General features: G+C 25.8%; 1 protein-coding gene across 2 annotated transcripts; it reads left to right on the plus strand.

The window, feature by feature from the left end:
- Positions 1-6,275: 6,275 nt before the first annotated feature.
- Positions 6,276-7,229, plus strand: OCT59_018433 (uncharacterized protein). 2 transcript variants are annotated; one of them, XM_066148768.1, is made up of 3 exons: positions 6,276-6,488; positions 6,577-7,173; positions 7,223-7,229. In XM_066148768.1, exons 1-2 carry the CDS (start codon positions 6,410-6,412, stop codon positions 6,960-6,962), a joined length of 465 nt encoding a protein of 154 aa, XP_066004662.1. In that variant the 5' UTR covers positions 6,276-6,409; the 3' UTR covers positions 6,963-7,173; positions 7,223-7,229. The 2 variants fall into 2 exon arrangements, with proteins under 2 accessions (XP_066004662.1, XP_066004661.1); XM_066148767.1 differs by lacking the exon at positions 7,223-7,229 and having other exon boundaries at positions 6,577-7,219.
- The last annotated feature ends 9,601 nt before the right edge of the window (positions 7,230-16,830 follow it).

Genomic DNA, 16,830 nt, shown 5'->3' on the forward strand with positions numbered 1-16,830 from the left:
TCGGTATATAAAAAAATTTACATACCGAACTTCTACTGTATACAGTGATATTATATCGTTGGATTTATCTTGATGAGAGGAATCCTATGGTAGTAAATTCGCATTTAGTATCAATATTGATCGAATTATCACAAAAAACGTATTTTACTATGCGTTATTTGTAAATTAAATGAAAGTGTTCGGGACAATATGTGTATTAATTATATAAGGGATGTCTAAAAATGAAAATTTGTATAAAAAAAATATATACAGTACGAAGCAGCAAATGTAAAACTAAAACTGATTACAATAACTTTTTTACATCCAAAATTCTTGTGAATTGGCTGTCCTAAAAGCACATAAACTTGCGGAATGCTAATAGGAGGAGGAATACTATATAACATTTATATACTAAACTAATTAGAGAATTAATGGAGGAAATATTTGAACTTTCATTGTAATATAAATTTAGTGCCATGATAAGGTAGAAATTGTCGAGTTTCTGTGGAATTGTGAGCGAGCTTTTTAACTTATTCTTCTTTAACCTGATTTGTTCCTTAATAAAATATAATTTGATTATTATAGATAACGCTATTAATTAATCAAAAGTATATTTATATAAGTATTTCGCGTCAATCTACAGCAAATCATATACTGTATATCTAAAATATTTCGATTCAGTTTTAAATCATTTTTTTGTCCGGCAGGCCAAAGATTTCATATTTACAAAATTTGATCACTTGTTCTTGAGTAAAACGGTATAAATTAGAGATTTAGGGAATCACTACCTTGGGGGACAAAAACATTGACCAGAATTAACATAATTTCGGCCAGAGTTATAAGTACATGTCATGAGATTTGTAATTTTGTTTTATAAATCCGGCCAGATTTTATAATTCCGGCCTAAATTATATGTATCATTTTTCTGAAAACTGAGGGTATGTTAAACGAAGAATCAAGTTTGAGTGTTCTTGGCCACAAAATATTACTTGAATTAGATAACATTTTAAGATTCAATAAATCGAGCTTGGCAATGATCTCCCACAAAATGTTTTCCCCTAATTTAGGTTATAAAGGTTTTCCGATGGCAAATTACTTGAAAAAAGACAATCGCTTCAAAAATTTACTTATTCTGGCCATGAATAAGGGTTTTTTAAATCGATAATTCATCATGTTTCGCGACTCGCGACTAACTTGTCATTTTATAATTGGAAGTATTATATAAATGGAAGTACCTCGCATTGAATTAAGAAAAATTATTATTCGAAATTCTGAATTAATAAATTTATCATAGTTCGATCAAGAAATTCAATGTTAACCCTGATTAGTACAATTTTATAACAATATATTTTCATGAGAAACTTCGATTTTTATTCGATAGGGGGGAAAAAATACTTATTTTAACCATGTACTGTACATGCTGTATATTTTATGTAGCAATAAAAAAAAGGTAATTTTTTTGTTCCTTTATAATAATTATCATCTTTTAATATTTTCATACTAATATTTAAATTTATGAAAATGAATCTTTTTTTTTTAATTTTTCCATTTTTTAAAATTTTACAACTTTTATTTGCAAATGTTAATCGCCGAAAAAAAAGAGGTATTTTAATTTTTTAAGAACCATTCAAAATCTCGATGCGTTATACTGTATAATACAATCACGACGCTTATTATCTTTTTTTTTAATTTACATTTCGACAAAATTTAATGAATTATTATTAATGTTATTAGTTAGAAAAAATAAATTACAGTTTTTTTTTTTGCTTTATATTAAATAAAAATGTGATTTTTTTTTGTATATAAAAAAAATACTGATAAATAATAAATTTTTCGTATTTCATGAGGTCGTTTTCAGAAATGTTGGCACTCAGTGTGTCGATCATTTCTCAAATCGAACACACCGAACACACACTGAACACAAACAAAACACAGCAATTAAAATTGCGAAAAAAAAATTTTTTCCTTTATGAAACAAAAAATTAGACTTCGATAATATATTTTTAGGTAGTGTGCATAAAAAAATGTATAAAAATTATATTATTTATATATATGTATTCACTTGTATTTGCTTGTATTCGCTTATATTCAGTGTGTTCGGTTGTGTTCGGTTGTGTTCGGTATGTGTTCGGTATAAATTTTAACATTTTCAATTTTTTTCATAACTAAAAATTGATAAAAATAGTTTTTATGTAAAACTATATACGCACACTTCAAGTTCTCATAATTTTTTATATGTGTTCACGGTGTGTTCGGTGTGTTCGTTTTGTAAAAATGATTGACACATTGAGTGCCAACATTTCTGAAAACGGCAATAAGTGTCGGGATATTATTGAATATCGGTTTTCGCTTATTAGGGATCTTTGGATGTATAAACAGGATTTTGATTGTCGAGATTTCGTAATAAATCCTAAATTATTCAAATTATTCAAATTTTCTAAATTTTAAAATTTTGTTAATTTTTTTGAATTTTCCAACAACGGTTCGGATGGATGAAATACCGTAAATATGGTTATCGAATTACCGAAATTCCAGATTAATATAAAAATCTCATCCGACATTAATGTTATCGTTCATAAATAATTAAAAATGCAAATTGATTAATTAACAAAGTTTCATGTTAATTTTTTTGATTAAATACTTAAATAAATAAAAATGAAATTTAGAATCATTTTTTATTTGTTCTTATTAAATTAAAATATCATAAAAATTTAAAATCAAAAATTGTTATGTTTCTAAGCCTAAATTACTTGCGAGCTTACGAACACATATATACGTTATAAATAAAAACAAAAATGAATAAATTCATAAAACTAATAATTATCAGTGCTATTGTAACCTTCCTCATCGTTGAAATAGAGGTAATAAATAAATCAAGCTTTCTTTTTTCTTTTTTATAATGCGTACAACGGTACAAACCTTTCATTTTAATTTTCTTCCACCACAAAGATGCTTGAAATTTCCGATACTACGAGAATTTTGTAGAAGGAAATTAGTCCTACCACCATCACCACAACAGCAATAGCCGGATCGGCACCAATTGTACCATAATTGCTGGCACTATCAATTTAAGAAGCAATTAAATAATTCCTAAAATTAAAAAAGCTCAATTATATTTTCATTTAATGCATTTTATATTTATAAAATTATTATAACTTACCAATGATAAGAATATTATGAAAATAAAAAATCTTTTCTTTCTACCCGATAAAAACGGAATTTAAGGAAACTTTGACTTTTTGATATCTGTACAGAAATATTATTTAAAGAATAGAGCATCTAAAACTCGAATGGTATACACTAAAAGAATAACATTCAACATTAAAGTTCAAATTCGGAGATTCGAATTGATCGACCAAAGTCGGCCCAATGGTCCTAATTAGTAAAATTGGACCGACCGCTGATATCATTTAAATAACGAAAAAGAAAATCAACATCAAATGCGACTATAGTGAATACGTTAGACCCGATATACGTACGTATTTTGACGGTCAAAAATTCCATATTTACAAAATTTGATGCTATTAATAGCCAAACAATATAATAAATGACCAACATGATATTCAAGAATACATACTATTTTTTTTAGACTAAAAAAAAAGAAATGCCAATCCTGCTAACTTTTCAAGGAAAACTAAAGAAAAGAAATGCTAAACCCGCTAACTTTTTAGGGAAACTAAAGAAAAGAAATGCTAAGCCTGCTAACATTTCGACAAAGCCAAGGGAGATACCAAATTAGGGATAAATATACGATATATAACATGATTCACAGACTTATTAAGTTGTATGAAATTACTTTAAAAGATTAAATACTTTCGATCTGAGATTTCGGGTGCAAAATATTTCTTGAATTAGACAATTATTATAATTATTCAAGATTTCATAAATCGGGGTTGACATGATCTCATATAGTGAAAAAAATCGGGGAAATTAACAAATTTGAACTTATAATTTTTATTATTGATAATCTAGGACAAATTAGGATAAAGTTTTTTTTTACGGCGTGCACCCTGATACAGGGCGTTCAAACATACGAGTTACTTTGAAGGTTTTATCACGCGATGATCGCTTCAAAAATTTACACACCCTGATCAATGAATAAGGGGTAGTGTAGATCATATATAACGGTCAGTATATTCCATATATATATATTATTTCTTTTATTTCTGAATTAATAAATTTATTATATAATTTTTTAACAAAAAATATTTCAAATGTTAAAATAGAAATTTCAGGGGGAAGAAATAATTGGATAATTGGAATAATTTTAGTAAATAGTATATATATTAATTAATTATATATATATATTAAATAATTTTATTCGTTCATCTAAAAAGTAAATACAATAAATATTAATGTAATTTAATAAGGAATAAACAAAACCATTCTTTTTTGACGCGTTATTAATTAAGTTCGCGTAATATAAAAAATTTTTGATCGTAACACGGCTTATGAGTTGATTTTCAAAGCACATCATCAAAAAAGAAATGCCAAGAAAAGTTAATCATTTTTGTCGATTCTGATAGGAAAATATGGTTACACAAATTACACAAATTACACAATTATTTCATCATTTAACAGACAATCAGCAACCTTATTCATCACATTCACACATAGCATAATCTTGTGTTATCAAAATGAATAATGAATTCTTTTATATCCTATTATAATATTAAAGTTAAGTTCGAAATAACATGTGTCTATATATCTCGCGTGGGTTATTGGGGTGGGTTGTAACATAAATATGAATTATTATTTGTTTTTATTTTTTGGTTTGTAATACAGTGCGTTGATCATATAACATATTAATCATTATCAAGTGGCTATCAAAAATGCCAAGAGAGCCAAGAAAGAGTTTGTTATGCACCTTACAATAATTTGGTTTAGGTAATACAAAATCTTTTATTCACATATATATATAATATATATATATATATATATTTTAATATTTGGCCAAAATTTAATTCTGTATACATTGTACAGAAGTAAAAAATAAGCCCGAATTACAACTGGTAAATAATTTTACATGCATAAGCTTACCCTCTAACAATTATATTTTTTTATTGTTTTTATTTTATTTAGTCATACCATTTCTCATAAATTTTTTCTTGGCAAAAAAAAATAAATAAATAAATAAATATTTCTTAAAATTCTATTAATAGTTAAATTGATCGAAAATAATCGAATGCATAAAAAAACAAAACGAATTATTGTTAATAAGAAATATTATTGGAAAAAACATCTATTAATAATTAATATCTTGGCTCTTTTAAACCTCATATGGAATAAATAAAATTTTACTGACGCGTTAAATTCTACGGGGAACCGGGATAAACGCGTGTTTAGGATATCATCATTTATCACGAGAAATATGTAACGTAATAAAATAATCCTTTAATATATCATCCGATAATGGTAAACCATGTACCAGTAGATCCTTACCCTGAATCAAAAGATGCCAAGAATTCTTTATATATATAAAAATGCAATTATGCTTTAATCCCTATTTAGTAAAGACAAAAAGAAATATTTATCTTCCAATTATCTGGAAAAATTATTAAACGCCAAAGAATATATTTTACTGTTGTAACGTAACAATTTTTGCCAATGTTCTATCTACTAAATCTTGGCATATTATATCGTAATCTTTTTAATATTACTATAATTATATTTGATTTCCTATATATCATGATTTACTTACTTATTTATTCTAGTTCAATAAAAAAAAAAATGCATTTTGAAAAAAAAATTTTCTTTTTTTCTTTTTACTTTCAATTTTTCTTTTAGACTGTTTCTAAAAATATAATTCATTGACATTTAAATCGGAGAGTAATTCCGTTACGTATGTGGTCCTGTATGAATAAACGAAATAGTTTAAGTTTATTTTTCAAACTTTCAACTAAACTTGATTTTACGTAGTACAACATTTTAAAAAGGTATTACAAGTTTATTTATGAAGGTTTATTGTAAAAAATTTTTTTTTAAAAAAAAATACCAAGAAAAAGCACGACATCAAAAACTATTTAATTTAAACTTATTTATTTATGTAAATATAAACAATACCCAAGGAAAACATTCTACTTTATACTATTAATGATAAGATGCCGAAATTTCTATTAAAAATAATTTCGGGGCTGATGATTACTATACTTTATTTTATTTTATTCTATTTTATTTTTTATACTATATTAATATAAGATCACTCGATAATCACTTTATTTTAGTTAATTCGGAAGATACGAAATCTTTTCTCTTTCACAGGTATAAATAAAGGGCTTTTTTTGCGTTGAAAAAAATTCCCAAGGTTGTGATTCACGAAAAAAAAAATAATAATATTTAATTATATCATTAAAAAGAATTTCAACTTTTCATTTAAGATCAATTTCTCTTTAAGAACAACCAATTTTTAATAATTTTATAAAAAAAAAAAATGGCAAAATTCACAAAATTAACGTTCGTTTGCGTTCTTGTCCTCGTTCTCCTTGTTTCCTTCAGCGTATCATCTCCTGGTTAGTAAATTAATCCCTTTTTACGGTTTCTTTTTTGGTTAAAAATTCCTTTTATTTAATTTATTCATTTTATTTTTTTTCTTAACAGAACGATTAGCTGTTCGTCAAGCACCTACACCAGATACTGGAGCTCCAGCACCAGGAGGTGATGCAACTCCACCAGCAGGTGGAGCCACACCAGGAGCAACTCCACCAGCAGCTGGAGGAGCACCACCAGCAGGAGCAACCCCACCAGCAGCTGGAGGAGCACCACCAGCAGGAGCAACCCCACCAGCAGGAGCAACTCCACCAGCAGGAGGAGCACCACCAGCAGGAGGTCCATCATCATCACCTTCTTCATCACCAACTGTGAGCGCTTCAGCTGCCGGCCCTAGTGGTAGCTCATCTCCAGCAGCAACAGGCGCTGCCTACAAAATTGAAAGTGGTTTATCTAGCGTTGTTGCCCTCGCTGCTCTCGTTGGTTATTTCTTGTAAAAAAATACAATTCAATTTTTTTTTGAACGTTTATAATGATCCTTATTTTTCATGTGGGGGGGAGTTTTTTAGTATTTTAATTGTTTAGATAAAAAAGAAATTTTTTAATAACATTAAAAAATTAGTTCTTTTCCTCTTTTTTTTTTATAATTTAATTATATTATGTATTAAGTTCACTGAAAATTTTAATAAACACGATACTTTATTATCAATTTCTTTTTAATTAAATAAATAATTTCGAATGTTCGAGTAAAAAAGACAAAAATATTGGTTCAAAGATGGTTAGCATCCTCAAATTTATTAAGTAGTACCTATCATATATTCATGGTACTGGTTTCATGTGATACAATTTTGGAAATTCAATGTTTTTTTTTATCAAAAAAAGTTAAAAAAATTTGTCATTTATTACGTCAATATGAAGTAATAAAAAGATTGCTGTGCAAGTAAATCAATTAAAAAATATCTAATTTTAGTTAACAAAATTAAATAAATTTTCATTTAAGACGAGCAAAGCCAAATGATATGTTCTTGGCTTGGTCGTTTGGTCAAAGCCATTCCGAGTGACAATAACTTGGCTTATTCAAAATTGCAGCTTGTTCCCAGAAAAAAATGGTATAGAAAAAAAAACACTTCAGCGGGTAATCTAACCTTTAAATAAACATTAACTTCCTAATTTTGTAATTACAAGTCCTCGCCGACTTTTTAACTATATCATTTTTGTCTTATTCCGTCTTAATACAATAACCTGAATTAGCCAAGCATTAGCATTAATCCGTTATTGTGTTTACATAAACGTTTTAGATGCTTGTTTACCTTGCCAGAATTAGGTATAAGTTTGGGTAGAATTAAGATGTCATGAAACTCCACCCGTTAATACCTGTTAATGCTAGTGCGATGTGATCACTGCGAGGTGATTTTTTTTGATAAAAATCATAGTAAAAATTGTTTATAATCTTTTTTAAATTAATAAACAAATATTAGCAGATTTTACAGGTCGGTTATCTCATATACTATGTATTAGCATAATAATAAAATTATAGAGAGTTTATTATAAAAATTGCATGAACGGTCCCGTCAAACTGATAATATTATTATTGGACTATATAATAGTCTAATGCGGCACTACTTATTTATATTGTATTGATCTTTGACTGTACTTTCTCTCAATAACAAATCTTGTCTGATATTATCAATAGAAATTCTAGTTAAAATATACCTTAATCTATGCCTTTAAGACAATTGGTTGTTTTACTAAATTTCATCAATTCTTTACTCATTTAAAGTAACCAATTAAGATGATTTGTTATTAATTGCAATATAAAATCTTGTTATAAATTAATTTGTTACAATTTCATGCAAAATAAATAGATACTATCATTTTTTTGTTAAAATTATTATCATAAGCTATATCCATCCAGTAGGATACAATTATCAAAATACAATTAAAAATAAAAGAAAAATAATAATTCAAATATTTTATCAAATTTTCTTTGGTAATTGTTACTTTTTGTGATATTTTGTACATTACTTTTACTACTAATTAGTATAATGAAAAAAAAATAAGGGGAATTACTTTTTAAGATTTATTGCAATTTAAGACATTTTGGCCTAAATTATGTAATTTTTTATTTGTAATTTTGAGCCACTTTATAATGGCCAAATTCATATAATCATCTGATTTTGATTTTATATATTTAATATTAATAATTACTTAACCAGAGCTATATGAAAAATAATTATCTAATCTACTATTTAACAGAGAAATAATTGATTTTTTGGTTACTTTTATTCTTTTAAAATCATGATTAGTAGCTTTAGATCATATGTATTATAGTATTTTTATAGATTTTTTAAAAATTTTTAATTTTATTATTATATTTATAACTTTCTAAAATTTTAAACTTTTTACATACTAATTTATTAATTTTAATTAGTACTATAAATTTGATTTAAATTATAATATATTACATAAAGAATTTATTATATAATTGGATTTAAAATTAGTTTAATTATACTTATAATAAATTAATATTTTTACTATAAAGTTAATAATACTAATAGAAATTAATATATTTAATTTATATTTTTAATTTATTTTAATAAATAGATTTAAAATTATCACTTTTAAAATTAAATTAGTTTATATAAATTTAACTCTAAAATATTAAAAAATTATATAGTAAATTTATATAAATTTAATTTAAAATTCTGGAAATTAGATTTTTTAAAAATTTTAATAGTAATTTAAAGGTAAATTTGTATCTAGCACTCCTGTAAAATGCTTAAATCTAACATTCTAACTAAGGTTGCTTGCCTAAACCTCTCCAAAATTCTACGATTAGTTTCTCCAAAATTTTACTATAGTTTTATTATAGTTTCAGCAAGGTTTTGGCAGTTTCAGTATTTATAATAAGTTTTGTCGGGGTTTGCTTTTCTCCAGAGTTTTGCCAACTTTTTAATAAGACTTTCATATAGTTTTGGCAAAATTTCATCATTTCAGCATTTTGCCAACTTACCAAAACTCCCTAGTTTCTCCAGCAACCTTAATTCTATGCTATTTATATAATTCTCACGTAAAGTAAAAAAATTGCTGAACAACTCTGAACTCTGGAGTAGGCTATTTTTTTAAAAAAAAAAAATTTATTCTTTTAAGACAGTTCATATTTTATGAATATTTAACGATTTTTATTGGTTTATAAGTAATTACGTTACATTTGTAAAAAAATTTACTTATACGTACAGCCATACTATTCTAAATTAAAAAAAAAACGCCAAACATATCACATAATATAAATCTACAACTAAAATCATTTTCTTTATTTTCTAGGCTTATTATTTATAACTTGTATTTTTATAAAAAGCGGCATTATGTCCTATTTTATTGCAAACACAATACTTATAAGAGCCTCTAGTTTTGGGCTTTTCTTAAGCATCCTGTTTCTTTTTCACACTACTCAAATACCTTCACTTGGGTGGCTAACCTTTAGTAATAACTCTATTCAGATTTTTACATTTTAGAGGTTTATATCTATAATTTCTCAGTCTTTTTCAATTTCATTTTTCTCTATCTGACTACTAGTCTCTATTCTAAAATTAGTATCATTATAGTTTCTTTGAATTTCTTGGGATTATCAGATACTTCATCAATAGTGGATCTTTCATCAATTATTGTTTGAAGTCTTTCAGACGTATTTCGATTGGATTTTCTTCTAACATAATCTTGAAGAATAAAAGTTATTTCATCATCTTCTTGCTCAACTGCAAGTAAAGTGGCTGTTCGTACTAATCTTCATACACAACTATATAAAATTCTTTTATGAATAGCCTTTTTAAGAATAGGAACAGTTATTGGAATCGTGATAGGCTTTCATACAGATAATGTATTATTGTTTATAATTTCATCATCATGAATACGTACCTTCTTTATTGTTAAATATTACTTTTTCTTGCATGTTTGTTTCATCTTAGTAAATATTCTTATACCATCTTTGAGGTATATTTTAGAATTCATCATAACATGAAAATAGTAACGATATATTATTCCCTTTGAGATAGACTTGAGACAAGAATACTGGTAAAATATTGCATTGACAATAATAACAAAATATACATAATTTTTTCTTTCACTTCGTATATTTACAACTTTCTATATTTCTAATACTTCTTTTTGTCCTATTTCTTCAATCATAACCTGAAGTGTAATAAAATATGCATCAAGTTGATCTTCAATAAAACCATCTGATGATTTATGAAGATTTTCCTTTAATAATAGCAAGGTATTATTTAACATTAAAGTATATTGCAACTCAATTATTTATTAGTAACAACATACTTGCTTACAATTTAATTCTTCGTTATTGAATTCAATCATATTTGCAGTAACAAATAAACATTGAGATATTTTTGTCTTACATCAGTAAATTTTTGGGATGCGGATCCCTAGAGATTCCAAATATCCCGTAATTAGTAAGGATCTCTAAGGAACCTTCCCCACCAGCGAGGATTCCTTATCAAAAGATTTTTAAAGGATCCTAAAATTACCATTAAGGAATCATTAAGGATATTTATCATTATATTTATTTAATAGATTTATTATTAGTTAATTTATTTATTTATAAATTTAATAATGTATTTATTAATTTTTATTTATTTATCTATTATCTATTATATATTATCGCAAATTTTTTCTGAATTAATAAAATATAGAACAATAATTAGAAAAGATCTATTTTAATTACAAAGTAAATTCTAAATAAAAAATCAAAAAAATGTAAATATAAAGTTCTAAGGCAGAATCTACAATAAAAAAAATTAAAAATATAAGTAAACGTAATAAATAAAGGAATAAAAATGATAAGTTTCGCAACAAAACTTACCATCTTTAAATTTTTAATTCTTCCATCGATGCCCAGATAACCTAAAATAAAAAATGTTGTTTAATTTCTATTAAAAAGAAAACAAACGAGAAGTTTCTCAATGAAATTTACCATTTTTAACTCCTTAACTTCTTCATCAATACCATTCACCCTAACGAAATCTTACCCATCTAAAAAAGAGAAAAAATTGAAACGTTAATAAACGTTTCGTTAAAATCAATAAATTTAAAAAAATTAGTTTCTACCAAAATCCTATTGGATCCCTCACAAGACAAAGGAAAAAGAACGTTAACTAACGTTCTCTAACGTTTCTAATAAAAAAAATATATGGTAGTCTTGCGAAATCTACCATTTCTATACGCCTATAAAACAAAGAAAGGGATATTAGCAACATTCCTAATAAAAATAAAAAAGATGTAAGTTTCATGAAACTTACCATCTTTTTTAAGGATCTAAATCTCCAGAGACCCAAATCCCGAATCTTACAAATAAAAGAAAAGGAAACATTAGTAAATGTTTCCCCAATAAAAAATAACAAAAAAAAGTTTTGTAACTTCCAGTTACAAAACTTACCACTCCAAATTTCCGGATTCAATTCACAGAATCTACAAAAAAAGAATAAGGAAACATTAACAAAAATTTCCTAAAAAAAAAACAATAAAATTTAAGTTTTGCAACAAAATGTTGCGAAACTTACCAAATCTCCAGGTTGAATGGCGAAACTGACCTAAAAAAGCTTAAAAAAGAAACATTAAAAGACATTTCTATTAATAAAAAATAAAATAAATTTAAATAGAAGTTTCACAACAAAACGTTGTGAGACTTACCCATCTTTAAAGTCCAAATCGCCTGAAACTTAAAGAAAGAGAGGGTGGGAAAAGAGAGAGAAGAAAATTAGAAAGAATGAAAGAAGAAAAGTAAAATTCCTTGCATAAATAAAAATAAAAAAAGTTATATATTTCCTAAATACATACCCGACTCCATATCCAAAGTTCAGAGTTAATAAGTCCAGTAACCGAAAACAGGACCCCGGATATCTCCAAAACAGGTCATAAATCACACTTTCGGCAGATTGGCCCATTTTTCAAGGGCTCAAAAAATTGTTTTTTGTAAATATCTCGGCATCCAGTGGTCCAATTTTGATGAACTTTTTTTAAATTGTAGAGCTAAATGAGGGCTACAAAATAAAAAAAAGTTCATTAAAATTGAATTACTGGATGCTGAGATATTTACAAAAAACGATTTTTTGAGTTTCAGCAAAAAGGTGTGTTTTTGGCCAAAAGTCCATTATGACCTTTATATTAGATATCCGGGGTCCTCCGAAAACTACCATAAGCCATCAAGTAAAAGCAAATTTTCACGCCGCCCAGAGACCCAAAAAATACCTAAAAAAAAATGAAAAAATGAACAATTAGAAATATTCGTTAAAATAAAAAAAAATGTTTCTTTATCTTACTTTCACCCAGAATCCCAAAAAAAAACTAAAAAAGAAAAAAGAACAATTAGTAATGTTCGTTATAATGAAAAAAAACAATAAAGTTTTTTTACTTACCTATTTCACGCCCAGATATTCGAAAAAATACCTAAAAAAAGGAGAAAATGAACAATTAGAAATGTTCATTAAAATAAAGAAAAAATAAAGAAAAAAAATACCTGCCAAATGCCGCGTCCAAAAAACTGAAGAGCCGTCTAAAAAGTAACAATTAAATAAAAAAGTTTCAAAAAATTAATTTGAAAAATAAAATACAATAATATTTATTTTTCAAAAATAGTTGGTAGGTATATTCTATTAACATGAAATGAAGGAAAAAAAAGAAAGAAAATAAAGAAAAAAACGTGTAAAAGGGGAAGAGAATGCATGAAGAAGGGAATAGAAAGAATGTATAGGAAACACGTAAAAGGGGGAAGGAAAAAATGTATGAAGGGAAGGGAAGAATATGTGAAGTGCATGAAGTGAAGAGAAATTACGCGTAATGGAAGGTTTTTTTTCGGCAAGTCATGTGACTGATCAGTGATCATGTACAATTAAAGTTTCACAAATGATTTTGTGACAGATTTGTAAAATCATTTGACGCGAACTTGTAAAATTAAAATTATAAGATACTTAAATAAAGAATTCTTGAAGTTTTTTTATTAGGAATCCTTAAGAATCCTATAATTTATAGAATCTATACATGCTGCCCAAATTATTTTGGGATGCTATAATTATAATTTGGGATGCCATAATTCATTCAGTTTATATATAATTTACTATGTAAAGTGCCAAAATAATTTGGGATGCCATAATTGAATTTGGGATTTTACTTATAATTATGGCAATCCAAAATAATTTGGGTGGCATGTATAATAGAATCCTAAAAGATCTTTAAGATTTATTAAGAGATTTTTAAGGAATCCATAAAATATTAGATCTCCAAGGATTTTATAGAAATTTACAGAATCCCTAGGGATCTGTATACCAAAAAATTTACTGATGTAATTGTATTATTAATAGGTTCAGTAAGATATTTATCAAGAATTTTTGCTACTATAGAAAACAAATCTTGTCCAGTCATAGAAGAAGTATTTGTTGTAGTAGCTTACTTGTATTTGTAAAACTGATTCTATCGCTCTTTATCTTTTAGCCTTGAATCAAGTCGATCAGCAATCTCACATAAGGTACTATTAGCTTTTAATTGTTGCTTTATAATCCAATTATAACTTTCAACTTTTGCAGTACTTTCAATACCAGCTGTGAAAATTTTATGAAGGTATGTTTGAGCCCAAAATCTAGAATTTTGATCTAATGTACGTAAAAGATAGTCTTTATTTTGCCATTAGATAATTAATAAGTAATTGGTTTCATCTTTGCTTAAATAGTGGTTCACATAAACTATTGCGGCATTGATAGAACTGTTTAATGAAATAGTCCTATTTCTTACCTAATTTTGCTTTCAAATTTTTAGGTAAATTTTGCGTAATATGAAAAATACAGTGAGCTGGATATATTTTAGAAAAAATGATTGGAATTGCTGTATCAAGAACTGGATCAGCATTAGTAAACATCACAATTGGAGCTGTTTCAGTTGCTTTTTTGATGCATTCAAGTATTCACACATGTGTATTAAGAGTAAAGTTACTGGAGAAACTAGAAAGTTTTGGCAAGTTAGCAAAATGCCGAAATAGCGAAATTTTGCCGAAACTATATAAAAGTCTTATTAAAAAGTTAGCGAAACTCTGAAAAAAAGTGAAATCTAACAAAATTTATTATAAATGCCGAAACTGCCAAAACCTTGCCAAAACTATAATAAAACTATAGTAAAATCTTGGAAAAACTAATCGTAGAATTTTGGAGAGGTTTAGGCAGGTAACTTTAATCAAAAGATTCATCACTTACTAATACTTAACAAACTAGATAAGATTTACATTTATTATTAATTATTATGAAAAATTCAAACGGCATTTGATACTGATTTGTTCGAGCTGTATTATTGTTGATAACTACATCATAATATTTAAGTCATAGATTCACCTGATCTGGAGATATCTAAAAAAGACAAGTTAATCTATTGTCTTTATCTAATTCAAAATCAACAACCCAACGTAAGTCTTTAGCCTTCTTTTGCATTAATATTGTAAGTAATGCAGATGCATCATTATTAACTTTATCAGCAATTTGTATTTATAAATTATGTTGACCAAGTCTTGGTCTTGAAAATGCAGATCTGGAAACTGGGCTTTTAAGAGATTCCTTTGCTGTGCTGTAAGTATTAAACTTCTATACTTTGTCATTAACAAAATTTCGTTAAGTGCTTCATTAGTAAATGCTCAATATTTTATTAAAAATTCTTGAGTTTTAGGTACAAATTCATAATTATTTTGATTAACAAATGTTGTAACCCCTATTTGCGTTGCTTGTTTAGGAAAGATAAGATTTATATGCCATGGCCAATTTAATTTTTTTGTTTTGATATTCTGTTGTATTCCTTTTGATGCTGCTTTTACCAATTTTTTGGACTTATATTTTCCACTGAATTCACAAACTAAGGTTCTTTTATAAACTTATTCTTTATTATTTCATTCCATTTTATATTTAACAATTGCAAATCCATTTCTAATACCATAATCATCAAAGTAGCTATCAACTTCGTCCTATGTATTAAATTTGATATCTTTAGGAATATCCTCAGTCTTAACTGTAAGTATCAGATATTTACTATTAGTTAATATGTACTATAAAGATAGTAAAAATACATACATATTTAAGATGTAGTTAATACTTGTTAAATTGTCACTGTTTTTTTTATCTATGTTAATATATTCATCTACATTAATATATTTAACGCCTTTCATTTCTTGTACAATATTATCAATATTAATGGTAACTGAATACATATTCATTAGACTTATAGTATCTATTAAAAAGGAAGATACAAAAAAATTTTTATAGTTTTGGTTTGAGTTTTTTTCAGTTGGTATTAAAATAAGAGAGAGAAACGAAAAATAGTTGTTTGTTTATTTTTATTAAATGATAACTTTACTAGAAATACGAGTTTATTTATAGTATATTTTTTTGATTTATATTAGAAAATGTGATATATCTTAAGTTTTGCTTTACATAAAAATCTTTCATAAAAGTATAAGGAGTTAATTATGTCATATGTTTTGGTTTACATTAGAAAATGCAATATATTTTAGATTTCACATTGCATAAAAATTTTTATAAAAATATAAAGGGCTTTATTAGAACACTTTGAGAAGTTTATTTACAATATTTTTTCAGAAATGTGATGCATCTTAAATCTCACTTTGCATAAAAAATTTGTGTCATGTGTAATCATGTATTTTTAACCAATTAGATTACACTTTATATATCATATTAGATTTAATTGGATCACTCCCGCTAAATATACATTTATCTGTAATTTAATATTTAATATTAATTTAATTCAAAAATTTTTATAAATAAATTTAAAAAAAAATTCTAATATTAATAAAAAAAAAATTAAATAATTATTAAATATTATTTATTATCCCTTAAACGGTAAGACATTACAGGCAAATTTGCTATGATTTTACCAAAATTTCAGCTCTCATTTACTTTTTTGAAGAATAAGGCTATTCCAATAAAAATTTTTTTCTAAATAGTTTGAATATTATATCACATGGTGGTTATCATCATTTTCCAATCACATACTAAAAAATTAAAATTAACTATTGATCAAAACGTTGCATTTTAACGATAACCTAATTTTAAAATAATTTTGTATTTAATCTCAATGGACTCATTGGAATTTAGCTGTAGCCATATCAAACCTTAATAATAAAATGTAAAATAAGTTGCAAGAAATAATTTTTATTATGCTAATTTTTATGATTTAAAAGTAAGATTTCAAAATTACATAATGCCTTAAAAAAAAAATAATTTTTGTAAAATTTATAAAAAAAGTGCAATGTATATGTTACGAAAATTAACTAATTTTAAATAAGAAAAATTAAAATAAAATATCATT

This window comes from Rhizophagus irregularis, chromosome 27 (assembly GCF_026210795.1).
Source record: "Rhizophagus irregularis chromosome 27, complete sequence".
Taxonomy (NCBI): Eukaryota; Fungi; Glomeromycota; class Glomeromycetes; order Glomerales; family Glomeraceae; genus Rhizophagus; species Rhizophagus irregularis.

Excerpts from the sequence above, each read along its gene's own strand:
- OCT59_018433 (XM_066148768.1), top strand. The coding sequence starts at position 6,410 with ATGGCAAAATTCACAAAATTAACGTTCGTTTGCGTTCTTGTCCTCGTT. Across the intron at positions 6,489-6,576 it reads CTTCAGCGTATCATCTCCTG|AACGATTAGCTGTTCGTCAA; the intron begins GTTAGTAAATTA and ends TTTTCTTAACAG.